The 20125-nt window shown below is 36.9% G+C and overlaps 1 protein-coding gene across 2 annotated transcripts in view; it reads right to left on the minus strand.

Annotated features, from left to right (window-relative positions):
- Positions 1–20125, minus strand: part of LSAMP (limbic system associated membrane protein) — an 817304-nt gene that overhangs the window by 337389 nt on the left and 459790 nt on the right. For both annotated transcript variants that reach the window (XM_021007122.2, XM_021007124.2), the window contains exon 2: positions 14164–14396. In XM_021007122.2, the coding sequence (XP_020862781.1) occupies positions 14164–14396 (233 nt within the window). The remainder of the gene's footprint in view (positions 1–14163; positions 14397–20125) is intronic.

Here is a 20125-nt window from a genome sequence, read left to right on the forward strand (position 1 = left end):
AGACATTGAGGGAATGTCCATCAGTTGGGGAATGGCTGAACAAGCTGTGGTATATGAATGTAATGGAATACTATTGTTCCATAAAAAATGATGGGCAAATGATTTCAGAAAAACCTCGAAAGACTTGCATGAACTGATGCTGAGAGAATTGAGCAGAACCAGGAAAACATTGTACACAGTAACAGCAACATTATGCGATGATCAACTTTGATAGACTTAGCTCTTCTCAGTAATTCAACGATCTAAGAGAATTCTGAAAGACTTATGATGGAAAATGCTGTCCACATCCAGAAAAAGAACTATGGAGTCTGAATGCAGAGCAAAGCATACTATTTTCCCTTTTGTTGTTGCTGCTGTTTTTATTTTCTGTCTCATGGTTTTCCCCTTTGGTTCTAATCTTCTGTACAATATGACTAATGTAGAAATATATTTAACATGATTGTACCTGTATGGCCTATATCAGATTGCATGCTGTATTGGGGAAGGGGGAGGGGAAACAAGGTGAGAAAATTTAAAACTCAAAATCGTATAAAAGTGAATGTTGAAAACTAAAAATAAATAAATATATTTTTTAAAGTGGGAGGTAAAACTAGTGTTAGTATAAGAAATATATGTCAAAGATACTGAGGAGTTATTATTTGACATGTCTTCTTACTATTTAAATACTCGAGATCAAAATCTCCTTATATATGTTCAATAAACTGCCCAGCAGTAGATTCTAAGAGTGAAACAATTAAAAGAAGAAGAAGAAGAAGCCCCAGGTAATTTAAACCATCCCTGCCAGTTGCCCAAGGAAAAGCAGGGAACAGTAAAAGTGTTGTCACATACTAAAGTTCCCCTAAATATTCAATACTTCTCAAGGGTCATAAGTACAATGAGTAACTAATGAAAGTTTGTGATTCATGGTGGATTCTGACTCACTAATAATTAGTATTGAGTCACAGATGTAGATTCATGTAAAATGCCTAAGAATGTAAATTGGCAGTGACTGGTTCCTCCCTAGAGGATTGAAAGGTGAAAGCAAAATCATAACTCCAAATTCCTTCTTGTACTTTGAATTCTTAATTGAATCTGTGTAAGGCAAGTGTTTTGAAACTTTTGTTCAAAATATCGTCCTACACCCCGGTGCACTTCCTTGATACAAAAACCAGACAAAAATCACTGTATCCCACAGTCTTAGAGGTAGAAGGGAGCTCAAAGATCAGCAAATCTAATTCATACCCTAAAAGGAATGTCAACTACAACACCTCTGATAAGTGGCTATCAATCCTTTGCTAGAAAAACTCCAACAAGGAGGAAGTTCTGATACGGAAAAGCCCATTCCACATGTGGGCAGCTTTAACTTCTTGAAAGGTTTTTTTTTTCTTTTTCTTCTCCTGAAACTGAGCAGAAATCAAACCTAACCACTGCTCCTAATTTAGCTCTGTTAGGCCAGGCAGAACAAATCTAAACTCTTTTCTACATGACAGATTTTTGAATACCTAAGGACAACTATCAAATTCTTGCTATCATCTCATCTTCAGAATAAATATTCACAGTTCACAGGAACATAGGATCACAGACCAAAGGATCACAAATTTAGAGCTGTTAGGGATGCCCTGTCTCATTTCATAAATGTGGAAACTGAGGCCTCAAGCCATTAAATGACTTACCCAAGGGTATATGGCCACTATCAGTGATAGGATTTTAGTCAGTCAGCCAATAAATATTTAGTAACTAACTACCTACTGTGTGCCAGGCACTGCACTGAGCTCCATGTCCTGCACTTGATCCACTATACCCTTCACCCACCCTCTTACTACATGGTTCCCAGTTTTTTCACCCCCTGGTCACTGTCCTTTGGGTGCACCTTGGGTTTATCAATGTCTATCCTTAAGCATGGTACTTAGAAACAAAAACAAACACAGTATTCCAGAACAGAGTACAGAGGTATTAGTACATCCCTTATTTTAGACTTTGTGCCTTTCTTAATATGGCTTAAGGTGACATCAGCTATTTTGACTGCCATGTTACCTTGTTGACTTATATTAATCTTGAGGTTCACTAAAACCCTTAGGTTTTTTCAGATGAATTACTACTGTCTAGCCATGCCTCTCTCCATGATAGTATAATTATAAAGAGGACTTTTTTGGACCCCAGTAGTATAGAGGACTGTCCTGAAATTCAGAAAGACCTGGGTTCATGGACAAGTAATTTGACCTTCCAGTAATTTAGAAAAATTCTCTTAAGAGTAAAAGTTATAGAAGAAGTACTCATCGTATTGGTGGAGGGAGTGCCTTTTGTTTAAGAAGTCATAAGCCCAAACAAAAGGAAATAAAAGGATACTTACATTTATACCCATTAATTTTTATTTGATAATACTTAGCTCATCATTCTAATTTGTGCAGTTCTTTTTAGATCCTGACTGTCATTTGGGGTGCTCATGTCATATGCACATTTGATAGGTAGGTCAAAGCAAAATATTGAATAATGCTGAATAGAATAAAATGTTGAATGGGACATGACCAAGCACAGATTCTTATAGCATCCTACTTGAGAGTTTCCACTGGGTTTGATCATTCAACCAATCTTACTCCATGCAAGTAAACTTTCACGTAGTCCGTATCTTTTCCATCTTGTTCACAAGGACAAGATGAGAAATTTTAATAAATGATTTCCTGAAATCCAGATATATGGTGTCTATGGCATTCCTCTCATCTGGCATTCTAGTAACTGTCAAAAAAAGGAAAGCGAGTTACTCTGACATTACCTGCTCTTAATAATGCCATACTAGAACTTGATGATTGCTGCTTTCCTTTCTAAATAATCATTGATCATCTCTTTAAGTATATACTCTTTGTTCTGTGAAGTCTGGATTCAGCCAAAGGGCCTCACTGGAGGTCCTAGAGGGCCACAGGTTCCCCACCCCTGCTAGAATATTATAGGGAATATAATTCAAACTCATTAGCCTGATTTATCAACGGTTAGAGAGTTTTATCTGGGGGGAAAAATTCCTTTCCAGAGCATACTTGTGTGTAAGTATGGGTGTATGTGTGCATGTTTATATGTACAAATAATATATGCTTATAGGTACATGATATGAACATATGTATTTATGTATATGTGTATATACACAGGTAATACACATAATAAAGTCATTTGATAAATGACACATGTGACATGGACTCCACTGTCAGTCTGGTGAAATCTATGGACCCCTTCTTAGAATAATGTTTTTAAATACATACAATAAAAGGAAAGCAAAGGTTAGTGAATATAAATTTTTTTTTTACTATCCAAGTTATGTATTCCCTCTGGACACCAAGTTAAAAACCCTTGCCCTGGAGGCTAAAGTCTAAATGGAGATTGAATTTATTCATTTTTAAAGTATCCAACAGTCAATAGAGGTGATTATAATTTTGTAAGGACTAGTTCTAAACACAATATCATTCACCTAATTTTGTAATCTGACTTGGTTATGAATGTCCTTATGACAGAAAGATCTGCACACTAAATTCCATTATAACATTTTATCTTTCTGTGTAACAACAATAATAGAATATCTGAGCAGAAGCTAATGTCTGCCCCCCCCACCTTTTGAGCAATTTTTAATGCAATGTAACTGATGCCATGAAAAAAAAAACCCAGATGATTCTGGAATCAGAAAATCTGGTTTTAAACAATATCTCTGCCATTTAGGTGACAAAGGATACATTTTTCGACATTTCTGGGCCTCTATTTCCTCTATTAAAAATACAGGGATTTGGGCTGGGTAACTTCTAAGTTCTCCTTCTAACCATAAATCTATGATTTTATGATCTAATCATAGCATAATAAAATAAGATAGACCACTCCTTGGAGTTCTGTGTGTTAGAATGGGACCTATAATATTAAATAATTCTAACAGGATACTTTAAAAAAAGATTTCTTACAAATTCAGAAATTAGAACATGATGTTGAATTTTGGCTTTTTCTTCATTAAGGAAATTTATGGTTTATAACATTTTGCCCTAGAGTAGTTAATGGAACAGATATTTAAATTTATTAAAATGTAAAATTTATGTGAATGTTTTAAGATTAACAGGAGACAGGAAATTTGGCTTTCAATCTGTATTTTAAATTAGACAAAAATTATCTCGATAGCTCAGATTCGGTATCTTAAAAAAACACAATCTTTTTTTTTTCATGGGTGGATTTAATGTAAGAATGTGGATTTTAAAAAGAGAAATTAGGAAATTTGCCCCTGGAAGAGGATCTTTTCTCCTTTGTTTTTATTATGTTGACTTAATGAAGATGATTAAACAACAAAGGTCCAGATATGTCACAGATCACCACTTCTTTGGTACGCTGAATGAGCTAAGGGAGCAGTATTGCCCTTTAAGACAGGGTTCTATTGATTTTAAAGCTATGGTTATATCTAAAGCATAGAGCAGCAAATGCACAAATTAAATAACCTCTCTCACTATGAGCACAATATGTTAAGGTCAGGGCAAAGAGAAAGGGAGGGATAGAGAGACAGAGAGAGACAGACAGAGAGACAGACAGAGACAGATACAGAGAGAGGAGAGAATGAGAGAGAGAAAGACAGACAGAGATATAGACAGAGAGAACAAATTATAAAACTTTGAAGAAATGCTAACTGAATTTTGAATTTTGGTTGCATAAAAATCTGGCCAAACACAAAGTAAAAATTGACCTCTCTGGTTTCACATACAAACAACCCAAGCCAGGTGTATAAAGTAAACAAATGTGATAAATGGCAACATAGCATGGTAAGTGGGGTTCAAAAGTATTCTTCTTATATCAATAGTTTAAATTACCATTATCATCCTACATGAATACATTGTAAAATATTATCTTGTCAGTTTCTTTTGTGAACAAGTAAATTAATAGATGGTTTTTGACAAGTTTTTCTCTGCCTTTGTCTCATATAGATGCATGTTTACATATACCTGTGTGTATGTACACACATTTATATGTGCATGCATACACATAATAGACAAACACGTACATATATGTATGCATACATATGTATGTGTGTATATGTATATATGTATATGTGCATATATGTATACAAACACACACTATGTATGTATGTGTGTATGTATGTATGTATGTATGTATGTATGTATGTATGTGTGTGTGTGTGTATGTATGTATTCAGAGTGCCAAGGTGAGGCCAGCCAGGTTTAGGTCTAACTAATTGTAAAATCAAAGCCCACTGGTCACTAATTAGTCAGTCACCTTGTTATTGTTTAGTTATTTCAGTCATATCTGACTCTTTGTGACTCCCTTTTGGGGTGCTCTTGGCAAAGATACTTGAAGGGTTCACCATTTCATTCTCCAGCTCATTTTACATATGAGGAGAGGAAATGAGGCAGACAGAGTTAAGTGACTTGCCCAGTATCACAAAGCTAATAAATGTCTGAGGCCAGATTTGAACTCAGAAAGAGGTCTTCCCGATTCCAACGGCAATGCTCTATCTATTGTGCCACCTAACTGCCCTAGTCAGTCACTACACTCTACTTATCTATCTATATATGCATAGATATATCCACATGTGTGTGTACACATATCTGTATATACACACATTTATGTGTATGCGATTGTATGTATATGTGTCTAAGGTCTAACCTGGCTAAGTTTGGAGTGGCTCATCAACAGATTTGCCCCAGAGTAAGGAATTTTCTGGCCACAGTAAGTCATGAAAACCAAAACTAAGGTGTAGAAAAGCTATGATTGGACTGGTAAAAGGAATACCCATACCAGTAAAATCACAGATTATTGACTTGGTGAAATAAGTACACTGTCTTCAGAGTCATGGTGAAGATTATGCAATCCCTAACTTGCTGCCGTAACAAACATACCGTTTTATTTATATATATATATATATATATATATATATATATATATATATATATATATATGTGTGTGTGTGTGTGTGTGATGTATATGCATGTGACTTTTCTACAGAAACATACATATGTCACTTTTTGTGGGCAAGTCGGTTGATGGGATTTTTTGTGTATATTTTATTTTAGATACTAAAAATATTCCATGTACTCTATTAAAAAGGCTATTGTTCCTCTTTAGATATTTAAATTTAACTGGACATTCACTGAATTAATAAAAAAAAATGTTGAGAAATTACTGGGAATGAAAAAAGTTATTTTTTCCCAAAGAGGGGACCCTAAATATTATCAGACATTAATATACATGATGAAATATGTTTCAAAGATATACTCTTGTTATAATATCACCAAGAAATTCTTCTGCTAACATTTTTAAAGGCATGATCTACTCAGATCTAACTCCAGGGAGTCTTCTGCGTAGTATACTATTGTAGATGTTTTAAAAATAAGGTGACCAAAATCCTTATAACAGTATGGAGGTGCTTATCAGTGCTGACATGGTTAATTACAAGGCAGATGGGCTGGTAAGAAATGGTATGTGTACTTCCCCTCCTTGTTTGTCCCCACCCCCAACACAATTCTTCCCATCTCCACCAGGGTTCAATCTTTCATAAAGTTCTTTTGCTAGTACCAGAAAGTAGCTCCATGGACAGGGGAAACTGGAGATGAGTGAGTCATATGTGGGATCTAGACAATATCAATTCACTCAGGTTAATAATAAGGTAGATGCCTGGAAGTATCTTTCAGAATTATAGAATTCACATCTGAAAAAAAGCCTTAGAAATCTAGTCCATTTTGCAGATGAAGAGACTGAGGCCCAGACAATGTATATGACTTGATCAAAGTTATATAAATAGATTAGTAGCAAAGATAGCACTAGAACTCAGCTCTTTTGACTACCACTATTACACTTCTCTAACCTCTCTATCACATTGCTCTTCTTACATCATCATCATCATCATACCTAGCATTTACATGATATTTTAATATTTGCAAAGTACATTGCAAATATTATCTCATTTTATCTTCACAACAACCATGGGAGGTAGACTCTATTATTAACCCTGATTTTACAAATGAGGAAACTGTGGCAAACAGAACTTGAATAGCTTGGTTAGATTCACACAGCTAAAAAAAAAATCTGGGACTGGATTTGAACTCATATCTTCTGGACTCTAGATAGTCACTTAGTCCAACTCCCTCATTTTATACACAGGAGGAAACTAAGGCCCAAGGATGTTAAGTGAACTTCCCAAGATCATTCAGTAAGTGGCAGAGACAAGTCTTTTGCTCTTCCAACCCAGAAGTCTTTTGCACTGTAATATGCTCCTTTTTGTCATGGCCTTTCTGTGGTCCATTGTAGTTTCTACTGTAGCCCAAATTTGTTGGTTAGAATTTATTCACATATTTGCCACTGGAAAATATAGCACCATTTCTAGGAATGCATGCATTCTTTCTGTATCTTATGGAAAATATGTGAAGATTAAATTCTTGTTATTTCTGACTCTTCTGGATAATTGAGTTGGGATACATGAAAAACACTTGGTTTCAAATACCAGCTTACTCTCTGTATGGCTTAGGCAAGTCAGTTAACTTTTCTGTCCCTCAGTTTCCTCATCTATAAAATGATACTCTGGGGTCTCTTTGACTCTATTGCTTTGAAAAAAATCTTTTGCTCTTCTTCTGGGAAGAAGAGTCAGCTTAATACAGCAATACCTTGTGAGGTTAACTTGAGAAGGTACAAAAAATATTGAGCCAAAAAGAGGGTTTGTTAGTGGATCTTTGTACTGTCTCAATTACTGGCTAATTGAGAAAGACTCCAGGGATTTTACCCAAACTGTTCCAATGTGAAAAAGAGAAGCATGAGAAACTTCCAATGTCAATGATACTTTTCCCATTTCTTTGGAAGTAGGCCTGTGATCTGCAATTTAACTGCAATAAGGAATTTCCAGTAAGGAAACTCTCTCAGTATAGACTGATACCTGCTCTGGATCATATAGTCTTAGAGAGCTGCCTAGATTACTGAAAGATTAATTGACTTGCACAGGGTCACATCCAGTATGGATCAGTGGCAAGACCTGAATCCAGGTGTTCGAGGCTCCAAGGCTTGCTCTTGAACCACCATCTTCTAAAATAGCATATGTGAAATTGTGTATCAAAAATGCTTATCAAGTGATTTTTTTCAGTGTGTAAATTGGATTAATTTAATTTGGATTGTTCCAAAAGGTCTCTGATCTCTGTCATTGTTGGCATATTCCTTACTCTCTTGCCTCCTGGATCAGCCTTTATGGCTTCTGTAAATCTCTTTCAATCCTCAGAGTGTTCTCAGGCAAAATTCATTTGGGAAACATAGGTCTGGGGGGGACCCAATAGTGTGATACTATGTGATGCTATGCAGACTTAACCTAAGGCAACCTCATGGGTTTCTGAACAATCTTCTGTGAAGATTCTCTAAAAGGTCTCTGAAAGCCCTGTAGGCCTCAGCAAGGATCCTGACACACAGGGAAGGGAATAAACATTTCTATAGAGCCTACTATGTACCAAACACTGTGCTAAGCCCCTTTCACAGATATTATTTCCTTTGATTCTCACAACAACCCTTCCAGGTAGGTATTTTTATTATCTCTATTTTACAGGTGAGTCAGCTTCGGCAAAAAGGGGTTAAATGATCTGTCCAGGGATCATAGTACACGTGTGAATGTGCATTTGAACTCAGGCCCTTCTGACTCCAGGCCCAGTGTTTTATTCACAACACCACCAAAACATGGTACTTTCTAGAAAGCACTGAACTCAGAATCTACAGAGATGTGCTCAGGACCTCACTCCACTCTGGCACTAATTGCATCTGTCACCTAGAAGTTACTTAATGTCTATGGGCCTCTCTCTGCCTCTTCATATATCACATTAAAGGAGTTTGAGAAAATGATTTTGTAGAACAATGGAAAGAGAGCTAAATTAGGAGTAAGAAGACATAAGTTCAAAAATTGCCTCCTCCACTTAGGTGTGTGATCATGGGCCAATCATTTAACATCTCTGGGCCTCAGGTCTCTTATAAGTAGAATGAAGCTGCCTGCAGTAAAAATGTGATTCTATAATCCTGCTTTTTTCTCCTAGTTCTAAAAATCTATGATTCTCAATGTCCAAAGGACAATAGCTAAAGGAACATCAGCTAGACTAGACTACTGAACAGATTCAGGATATTGGGAACCAAGTGAAACCAACAAGGGAGGTAGCAGTTGCCTAGCCTAGGAGACAATTAGGTCCTAGACAGTGTTGTCTCCTACAAAAAGCACCAGATTTGGAGCCAGGAAATCAACTATCCAATTCCTGCTCTGCCACTGACTATTTAGACGATGTCAAACATTTTGTGGCATCTCTCAGTATATTAAATCTCTCATTTGCAAAATAAGGGAATTGGATCAGATGACCAGCAAAATCCCATCTATATTCCAATAAAAGTGCTTTGATAGAGTGTTGGATTACAAATGATGTTCACTCTATGAAGAAAGTTTTCTCTTTATTTATGCTTGAAAATCCTATTTGTAAATATCCATATTACAGGATAAAGATAGGAACCAAATGTAAGAGTTTGTTGATATAAAAAACTCCATGGTAAGAAAATTTCCTATACCAAAGTAGGGAAGTTGTCTTTGTTTAGTCAATTAGTTGTGTCTGACTCTTCATGACCCATTTTGGGTGTTTTTTGGCAATGATACTAGGGCAGATTTCTATTTCCTTCTCCAGCTTGTTTTACAGATGAGGAAACTGAGGCAAACAGGGTTAAGTGACTTGCCCAGGATGACACAGCTATTAAGTGTTTGGGGTCAGATTTGAACCCCGGTTCTCCTGTCTCCAGGCTAGCACTCTACAAATTGTACCATCTTGCTGCCCTCTTATACCCCAAGAATTTTCTAGGACATTGAGAGTTTAAGAGACTTATGCAGGCCCACACTCAGTATGTGTTAGAGTGCGGACTTAGACCCAGGTTCCCTCGTTCTGAAGCTTGCCTTCTATCCATTCATTATACCATGATACCTCCACCTTCTCTTATATCCTCTTTTTATAATGGTAAGAAAGGAATGAAGAGAATGGTCTATTGAAAATTTTTTGGGTAGAGAGAAGGATCAAGGATCACCTGAGAGGTGATACCATGGGGTTGGACTCTTAAAAATTCAGAAATGGGACTGGAGTCAGGAATACACTTCGAACAGTCACCTACAGCTCTTAGATTCACAGTTGAGAGGTAGAGTAACCTGAGGAGTTACACTAGAAATTAAGCAGATCTATATATGCCTTGTACGGGCTCTAAGCACTTAATGAATACTTGTCAATCTGGCTTGACTTGACTCTAAAGGTACCGTCAAAAGAGTAGGATGCAGAGAATTGCTGGCCAGACTATTAAGGCAGAATCCCTCATATAAGATGGTTAATGAAGCCTAGCTACAACCCTGGCTTCTAAGTGATATTTCAGGGGAGGACAAAAGGAGGACCTTCCCCAGATGACGCTAAGAAGGTCTTAAGATTCTTCTCTATAAAATCATCCATGAGGCTATCTCCATCCTCATTGCTAAGCCAAAGAGGCACTACTACTTCTGCCACACATTTGCCTTCAGGATAAAAGTTTCATGATTTTCCACATCCCCTTCCCTGTTTTTGATGCTCATTTGAATCTGATTTTACCTGAATAAATATATAAGATAAATACAAGGTAAAATGAAATAAGGTAAAGGAAATTTCTTCCTCTTTTCACATAACCTTAAGGATGATTTTGGTGCCTGAAATCACCTCCCCCCCATCTCTATTAAACAATAAATGAGAGGGTAAAGAGATCTGGAAGTTCAACAGTAAGAACTCAAAGTCACCACATAAACCTAATGACCATTAATTTCAGAGGAAAAGCTGTTTCTTCAAATTACATCAGGGCCTAAGAGGTGACTCTTGGCCATTTGCTGGCTATGTAGCCTTACACAATAGCCTTTGTGGGCTTCATTTTCCTCTACTATAAAATGAGAGGTTGACTATTTGGTTTCTAAGCTCCCCTTCCCACACTAAGTCAATCAATCAAACAAAAAGTATTTATTAAGCAATTATTATGTAGTAGGCAATGTGCTAAGCTACAAAGAAAAATCAAAAACAGCCTCTATCCTCAAGGAACTTACATTCTAAAGGATGACCTAACTAATGTCTAGGAGAAATGTCCAGAAATTATAGGGAAACAGAGGATTCAATAAAAGAGCTAAATTCCTTAGAGTGAAAGCTGGTCAAAATGGAGTGAGCCACACAGGAGGCCACACGACCATCTGTTGAAAATACTGTAGAAAGAATTCCTGTTCAGGTAGAGAGTGGATCAAATTACTGCTAACTAAGATTCTTTCCAACTTAAAGATTCTCTAATTTTGGCAGACTCTGAAAGGAACATAACACAAACATTTAAGAATATCCAAGTCCATCCAGTTGAAGAAAATAATCCATACATAATATTCTGTGTTGGTTTCCCTGGGAGGCTTCCAATAACATCAAGGTCTACAAGAGCCCTAAAATTGTTTGGCAAGCAAATAAGAGAGCTGATGCCTCAGCAGAATCAGTTTTGTCTGTATCCTCAGACTCTTGCCCTGTGTAATACACATAGTAAGGGCTTGCTGAATTGGTTTGTATTGGTCAACCTCTAGCTAGACCTTTGCAGTGAAATAAAGAGGACTGCATCATGATAGGTATTCAGGGCATCTTATCTAGTGCTCAGCACAGTGCCCAACATACAGTTGGTGCTTAACAAATCCCTCTTAATTTGACTTTACTTTTGTTGAGTATGGGGTGAAAAGCCTCATAAAGGATCCAGACTCTAAATTAGTATTCAGTCACTTGTCCTACCTTCATATATTTAAGGGAAGAAATGGATTCTATATACAAAGACCATGTTTCTTTCATTCCTTCAAAAAATTCATTGAACATCTAGGATGAGCAAGATACTGTACTAGGTGATAGGGAGATAGCTTTTGCCATCAAGGAATTTATATTCTACTGAATAATATAGCACATTAAAAATAAATAAACGCGAGATTCTCCTTCTTCATTCCTTTTTCCTGGCTTCCCTGGAATCCTTCAAATCCCAACAAAAATCCTATCTTCTACAAAAAAAAAAAGACTTTCTGGATCCCTCTTAATGCTACTGCCTTCCCTCAGTTGATTATCTCCAGTTTATCCTCTCCATATCTTATTTGTGTTTACATTTTGTTCCCTCCTCTAGACTGTAAGCTCTTTGAAAACAGAGGCTGCTTCTTGCCTTTCTTTGGATCTCCAGTGCTTAGCATAGGGCTTGGCAAATATTACGTACTTAATAAATACTTGTTGACTTGACTTGGCTTCTCTTTAAGCCAAAGACACAAACAAGGGGAAAACATTTTTCAAAAGGTTTCGATAACTATGTTCCAGGCAACCAAGCCATAATAATAATAGCTCCCATCTCCATCATGCTTTAGAGTCACAGATTAGGTTACCTACATCATTTCATTCTCTTGGAGGTAGATAGTTCCTTTATTGTCATTCCCATTCTACCGATGAAGAAAAAGGCTGAAGAAAATTAAATGACTTGTGCCCGAGGTCATAATGGGAAAAGTGGGAGAGTTGGGACTCCTCTCCACTGTGCCTTCTGTTTACAACAGAGATTTTGTAAGTCAGCCAATACACCTTCCACCTATAGGTGATAAAATGAAGCCATCAGCCACTGCAAATGGACCTAGAGGTCACATGACTAAACCACCCCTGCACCCAACAGTCTCTAATGTATTTTACTCCAGTTTCAATCTATTAATCAGAGGAGTTGGGAGAGCAATAATTTAAACCCTGCAATAATCAATTCCATAACACATTAACAGAAGCTGCGTTCAAACTTTGCCACACCATTGACTGCCTTGGAATCTTGACAGAAGCCCCAGGGCCATGGCTAATTTGCATAAAATTTACATAAAATTGTAAATCAAGAATACATGCACTCAGTTTTAATATTTGTTGATGCTTAGATCTTTGCTGATAGATGGATTGAAAGTGTCTGTGGCTTGATTTCACTTGCAGTAAAATTCTGCAGCTGGTCATATGTGTTTCTCAGCCTTCAGTTGCAGGGAAAAGGGACCCCATGGCGTGATTGTTGTGGGGGGGAGTAATTGAACTGCATTAAGGGTCTCCATCTTCTACAACACTAAATCAGTTGTCCCCTGGATACCATACTTCATAAGTAGCCTGCTCCCAGTACCTTTATAGATCTGTGTCATTGAGATCGATGACCAACATTCAGGCTGGCTGGGACCCAGTCAACACCAGAAGTTAACCTCAACAGAGCCTGAGAAGTATCCTTTCAATACCAAGGCCACTGAGGCTTTGTTCTTGAAATGCTTCCATTTTAGCAAAAGCATTCCACAGACACTGCTTTTTCTTGTTTTGGGTTCTGTTTTTGTTCTTCCCAGGCTCAGGACCAAAGATAACCAAACTGAGAGATAATGCAGCACCCAAGAGTGTATGGATCTCAGTGCATGTCATATTGCTTGGGTTCACAAAACTTTCCCCTAATGACTTAACATAAAAGCAATTTTGTGACATAAAGCAAAAATCTAGCAGATGTTCTCAGTTATTCCTATCTTAGAAAGATAGATAGACAGACATATGATCATCTCTTATTTAAGTATACTCTTTATACCTTTTGGATAAGGAAATAAAGTTGCACTGAAAAGTAAAATTATCTGTCTAAAGTGCTTTGAAAACCTTAAGCATTATATAAATGTTAGCTACTAGTAGTATTATAGCTACATGTTAAGAATTCTCTGTCTCTCTGTCTCTGTCTCTGTCTCTCTCTGTCTCTCTCTCTCTTTCTATTCCCCCCCCTCCTCATGACAACCTTGCAAAATAGGTGCTATTATTATCCCAATTTTACTGATGAGGCACAGAGAGGTTTAGTAATTCATCCAACTAAGGCAAGATATGAACTCAGATCTTCTTGACTCCAAGTACAAGCATATAGGTACTGCCTCACTTAGCTGTCTATAGATACCAGTATGGGTCATACAGACAAGAATCTGCTCTGGGGACTCTATCCAATTCACTTTTTAAAATACCCTTCTGCTATTGTAATTAAAAAGAAACAAAACAAAACAAAAAAACAACCTAGCAGTTAAAGTAAGATTGTATATATAGATAGTGGTCTGAGAAACTAGTGAGATAAAGGTTCTACAACCACAGTAGGTTTTTTGATTCACCTTGCCCTCCCAGTCCCCTCCCAGCTTACCTTGGACGATCAAGTAAACCTGGGAGGTCTTGGGCTGGTGCTGTGTCTGCACTGAGCACGTGTAGGAGCCCTCATCATAGACATCCACTTTCTGGATTCGGAGACTGTATTCCAGAGCAGTCCGTTTCTCCAATTCGACCCGAGGATCCAGGGACCACTTGTCATGTCCAGCAAAAATGATGCCAGATCGGTTTAACCAGGCCACCTTGGAGCTTTTGTCTTCTACATAACACCTGTCAGAAGAGAATGACAATATTAGGACCTGAGCTCTAACTTGATCTAGTTTTATTCTTTCCATCACTGGTAAATGACAGACCTTAACAGGACCAAGCAGAAAAAAAAAAAAGTAATGAAAAAGAAGAACTATTCCATGACATTACTTTTCTTTCATATGGAGTCCTGAGAACTGCCCTGTTATTTCTTCTTTAAAAAGTCTTCCAGAATAGATAATGAAACATATCTCCCTCCTTTTGGCATAGAGGCTTGGGACTACCACAGCAGAAAATTGTATACAGAGTTTTTGCTTTGCTGTTTTATTTTGTTTCAAAGAAGAATAAAATTCTGAGGTGAGAGGTACATCTAGTAAATATTGTGATATAAAAAATAGAATTCATCCATAATTTTAAAAATTCCTTTAGATTTCAAATGGAGTTCTTAATTTTTTTTTTATTTGTTTCACGGACTTCTTTGGCTGTCTGGTGAAGACTTTTGACCCTATCTCAAAATGTTTGCAAATGAATAAAACACATAGAATTATAAAGGAAACCAAATACATGGAAACAGTTATGAAAGTATTATAAGACAAATACCAGGACCTTCTGAAAAATATTTAAGGACTCTTAGTAGTTGGTGGACACTACATTATGAACTCCTGCATTAGATGGATCAAAATTAAGTGAACCCATTACATTTATAGAAGTATTCAGCAACTAGGTGGCGCAGTTGATTGAGTTCTAAGCCTGAGCTCAAATCTAGCCTCAGGTACTTATGAGCTGTGTGATCCTGGACAAGTTACTTAACCTCTGTTTACCTCTGTTTCCTCAACTGTTAAGTGGCAATCAAAACACCACGTATCTATCAAAGCTGTCATGAGGATCAGCTGATATATTTGTACAGTGTCTGGCACATAGAAGGTACTTAATAAATACTTATTTCTACTTTATTTTACAAAGCATTTTAAACATTTTAAATCATCTCACCTGACTGTCAACAGCCTGTGAGGAAGGTAGGCAAGATAGGTATTGTTATCTCCTATTATATAGCTGGTTTGGAAGAGGAGACTCAAGGGTGAAGTACTTAGCCAATATCTCATAACTTGTTAAGTGGCCCAGCCAAGATTAGAAGCCAGGTTTCCTGAGCCTTGTATACTTTCTTCTATATCACAAGACATGAGAAACAGGGTTTAGGACACATTTCTTCTCTTTTTCCTTTCTAAGAGAAAGGCATGAAAGCTAATCATCCTCCTTACCCCTGAATTCTTCAAAACATTTTTCTTGGGTTTCTCCTTTGTACTTATCCAATTCTCCTTCATATCAACCATAGCTACTTGCTATTTTCTTCCTATGAGATTGTAAGCTCCTTGAGGACAGAGACAATGTGAAATATCCTGTGTATAAAAGACATTTGTTTATGAAATACTTGCTAAGTTAGCAATTATTAAGGCCATCATTTTTGAGTAATGGAGGTGGCTACCCAGCTGCTGAATAATTCTATAAATGTGATTGGTTCACTTAATTTTGATCCATCTAATGCAGGAGGTCATAACTTGGGGTCCACCACCCACCAAGAAGTCCATAGATATATTTTAGAAGTTCCTGGGATTTATTTTATAATATTTGTTAACTTTGTTCCCATATAATTGATTTCCTTTATAATCTAGGTGTTTTATTCACTTGTAAACATTTTGAAAAGCTCCATAGTCTTCACCAGACAGCCAAAGTCCATGAAACAAACTAACAAACTAACTTGTGGTTTCTTCTGAGGGGTACTCACAGATGTCAGCTCCCTTCACAAAGGCAGATGAAAAACATCTACAATAATGCTAATTAGTAGTAATAGCAATAATAGTTAGCACTTGTAGAACTCCGACTATGTGCCAGGCAATGTGCTATTCACTTTGCAAATATTATCTCATTTTATCTTTATAAAACCCTGGGTGGTAGGTCTCATTATTATTCCCATTTTACACTTGAGAAAACTGATGCAAACAGAGGTTAAATGAATTGCCCAAAGTCACAAATCTAGTAAGTGTCTAAGGCTGGATATGAACTTAGGTCTTTTCATGAGTTTTTGAGTTCACTCATTTTAGTTTACCTAGGGTTACTCAACTTGTATTGGTATCAAAGTACTGGTTAAATCTGGGTTTTCCTGAATCCAAACTCAGCCCTTCTCTCCACAGAGTCAAGATGCTTCTCAAAACCACTCAATCTGATGCTGAGTGAAGTGAGCAGAACCAGGAGAACATCATACACAATAACAGCTACATTGTGCAATGACTAATATTGATCAACTTAACCCTTCCCAGAAATACAAGGATCTAAGACATCTCCAAAGGCCTCGTGATGGAAAATGCTATCCATATCCAAAGAAAGAACTATGGAGTTTGAATGCAGATCAAAGCATACTGTTTGCTATTTTTTCTCTCTTCTCTTGAGTTTTGTTTCCTCTTTCTGGTGTTTCCTCCTATTGGTTCTATTTTTTTACTTACAACATCACTAATCTGAAAATATGTTTAATAGGAATGTATATGTATAGCCCATATCAGATTGTGTGCCATCTTAAGGAGGGTGGTGGGGAGAGAAGCATATAAGGATTCAGATAGGAAGACTCAGGAGATCAGAGCAGGGTATTTATCCTGTCAAGGAAAGGGAGAGAACAATCATCAATCACTTGCCAAAGTTTTGGTTCCAGATGCTGAGAGCAGCAGGTGTTGGCTAGCCAGAGAACAGAGTGGCATCCCTTCTAGCCACATTAGAATGATTTAGCTCTTCCCATAAAAGAGTAAACATAAAAGCAAACCTCATTTCAGCCTGCACATGCCAAAGAAGGCAGTGAAAACAAAGATAGTTGATCTGCATGGTCGCCCAAGTTAAAATCTCAACAGAGTCCCTGTCTCAAAAGAAAAAGGGAAAGAGTGGAGAAAGTAAACTAACAACAATAAATGTAAACACTTTCAAAATGAACTTAGTTTTCTCCTTTGTTTCTTGAAGCATGGACCAATGATGCTCTCTCTCAAGTGCTGTGAAATAAGGTGGGTAAGCTTCTCTTTGCCTCTCTTTGGCTAGGTGTTTCCCTGGCCAGAAAGGAAAACGTCACAGACATCGTTTCCTGCATATTTCATGCAGTGCTGCTAGCTGGGAAACATCTAGGGGAATCAGGGGATGAGCAAAGGTCAAACTTCTATGGCACAAGGCTACTAACACTGTGTTCCCCAGTTATGTCCTGTAACTACTCAGAGACTTATTTTGTGGCAGGTCAAAACAGTCAAGCACAAAGCTATCCTACCTATGAGTGGGAATGAAAGGGTAGCAGAACAGCTACAGAGTAGGAGTTAGAAGATAGAACTTGGAGAGAAAGATTGGAATAATTGAAAAAATGATATATCTGGAGTCAGCCAATCTGGTTTGAATTCCAGCATTGCTACTCAATATCTCTGCGACCCTGGCCAAAGTAACATAACATTTCTGGCTCTCAGATTTCTCATCTGTAAAATGAGGAGTTTAAGCTAGTCTTGAAGGTCCCTTCGAGGGGGACTCTAAATTTATGATTTACATATGTTCAATATATTATTTAGTGCCTTGGTTTCTCAAGCAGCCAAATGGATAATGATATGCATCTCTCTCTCCCAGAGATAATGTAGATGTTCCCATTCCCATTCAATTTCTTGCTAGCTTTCTGATCATGATCAAAACATTCTCTCTGAGCCTCACTTTCGCTAAGCCTCAATTTCCTCACCTGTAAAATGGAGATGACAATATTGACACTGCTTATTTTTCAGAGTTAAAGTGTTCCTTAACTATAAAGCAGGGCAGCTGAGTGGTACAGTGGATAGAGTGCTGGGCCTGGAGTCAGGATGACTCATTTTCTTGAGTTCAAATCTGGCCTCAGACACTTACTAGTTGTGTGACCCTGGGCAAGTCACTGAAGCCTGTTTGGCTCAGTTTCCTTATCTGTAAAACGAGCAGGAGAAGGAAATGACAAACCACTTCAGCATTCTTGCCAAGAAAGCCTGAAATAGCTTTGGGGCAAAACAAAGAGTACAACACAACTAAAAAATGACTTAACAGTAACCATAAAGCATTCTCTAATTATAAGCTAATACATATGTATATAACATTTTATATATATATATATATATATATATATATACACACACACATACACACACATATATATTATATATATAAAACTATAAGCTAATATGTATATATAACATAATATATAATATATATATACATACACATACACACACACACACACACACACACATATATATATATATATATATATATATATATATATTATTTTCTTCTGTCATTCTAACACTCATATACCACCTAGCATAAGCTTACTTAGGCTAGTTTCCCTTGCGCATGTATGACAGAACAGATATTTCATATTAAAATGCCTCATCTATGATGCGTAAATTTCCCTAAGTCTATTCTTCAACTTTAGTTGATATCTTTCCCCCTTTATTAGTTATAAAGAAGATTTCAGGGGCAGCTAAGTGGTTCAGTAGAAAGAGCACCGGCCTTAGATTCAGGAGGACCTGAGTTTAAATCCAGCCTCAGACACGTAACACTTACTAGCTGTGTGACCCTGGGCAAGTCACTTAACCCCTTTGCTTAGCAAAGGAAAAAAAAAAGGAGCCTAGAAAGATGATTTCATCCAATGAGCCAGAAGTCAAAATACAAGATTAAATGTCCTTTCCTTCTCATATCTCAGATACAGTTGGGCCAACATATTATTCAATGCCTCAGTTTCTCCTGTAGCAAAATAGATAATGATATGCATCTTTCTATCCCAGAAATACTTTAGAGATTGATAATGTAATATGTTTGAAATAGCTTGGAGAATTGTGTAAGATAAACACAAAGAAGTATTTTTGGATGTGTTGGCTGCCTCTTTCCATGTTAAATTTTATTCTGCCAGTTCCCAAGCTCTGTAGCATCATGTCTCTGTCCTAGCATTTACAGCACCTCTCAATTTAGAATCATCTGTGAATTTAATTAATGGGTTGTTTGCTTGCCTCTTCTAGATCATTAATGAAGTTGTTAATGTTGATTTTCCATGGTTTTTGCTGTCAAGAAGAACTAAAATGCTCCTCTTTAAAAATATCTCAAAGCTGACATCATTTATTCTCTTGTACCTTCCCTACAAGTATAACCTATTAGAATCTATCAGCTTTTCAATAACACAGTCTAATGTCATTTAAATGTATGTAAATTCCTTGAAGACAAGGACTGTCTTATCTTGTTGATCTAAATTTTGAATTTTCCTCAGAACTTAGAAGAGTGCTCTGAAAATAGCATGTGCTTAATAGCTGTTATATTTTTCCATTGTATCACTGGGAAATATGTTGAGTTAAAATTATGTTTTTCATCTGATTTCTCAATAATATTTTTAAACATAAGTAATAACTGGAAACCAATGTGGTGGGGGAAAAAAAGAACATGCTTTGGAGTCTCAGGGTCTGGTCTTGCAGCTCTGCCATTGACTGTGACCTCAGACAAGTCACTTAAACTTTCTTGGCTTTGTTTCCTTGTTTCCTAATCTGAAGAATCAGGGTTTGGAGCAGGGGACTGTTTCTTTGTTTCCTAATCTGAAGAATGACAGTTTGGAACAGGGGACTTCAGACATCTCTTCTAAACCTATGATCCTTTGATTTTCTTTTTTATTCTCCTCTTTTCCTCTCTCTCATGTATACAAATATAAACATAGACACATAGTATAAACAAAGATT

Source organism: Phascolarctos cinereus, unplaced genomic scaffold (assembly GCF_003287225.1).
Source record: "Phascolarctos cinereus isolate Bilbo 61053 unplaced genomic scaffold, phaCin_HiC Scaffold_726;HRSCAF=1367, whole genome shotgun sequence".
NCBI classification, from domain to species: domain Eukaryota; kingdom Metazoa; phylum Chordata; class Mammalia; order Diprotodontia; family Phascolarctidae; genus Phascolarctos; species Phascolarctos cinereus.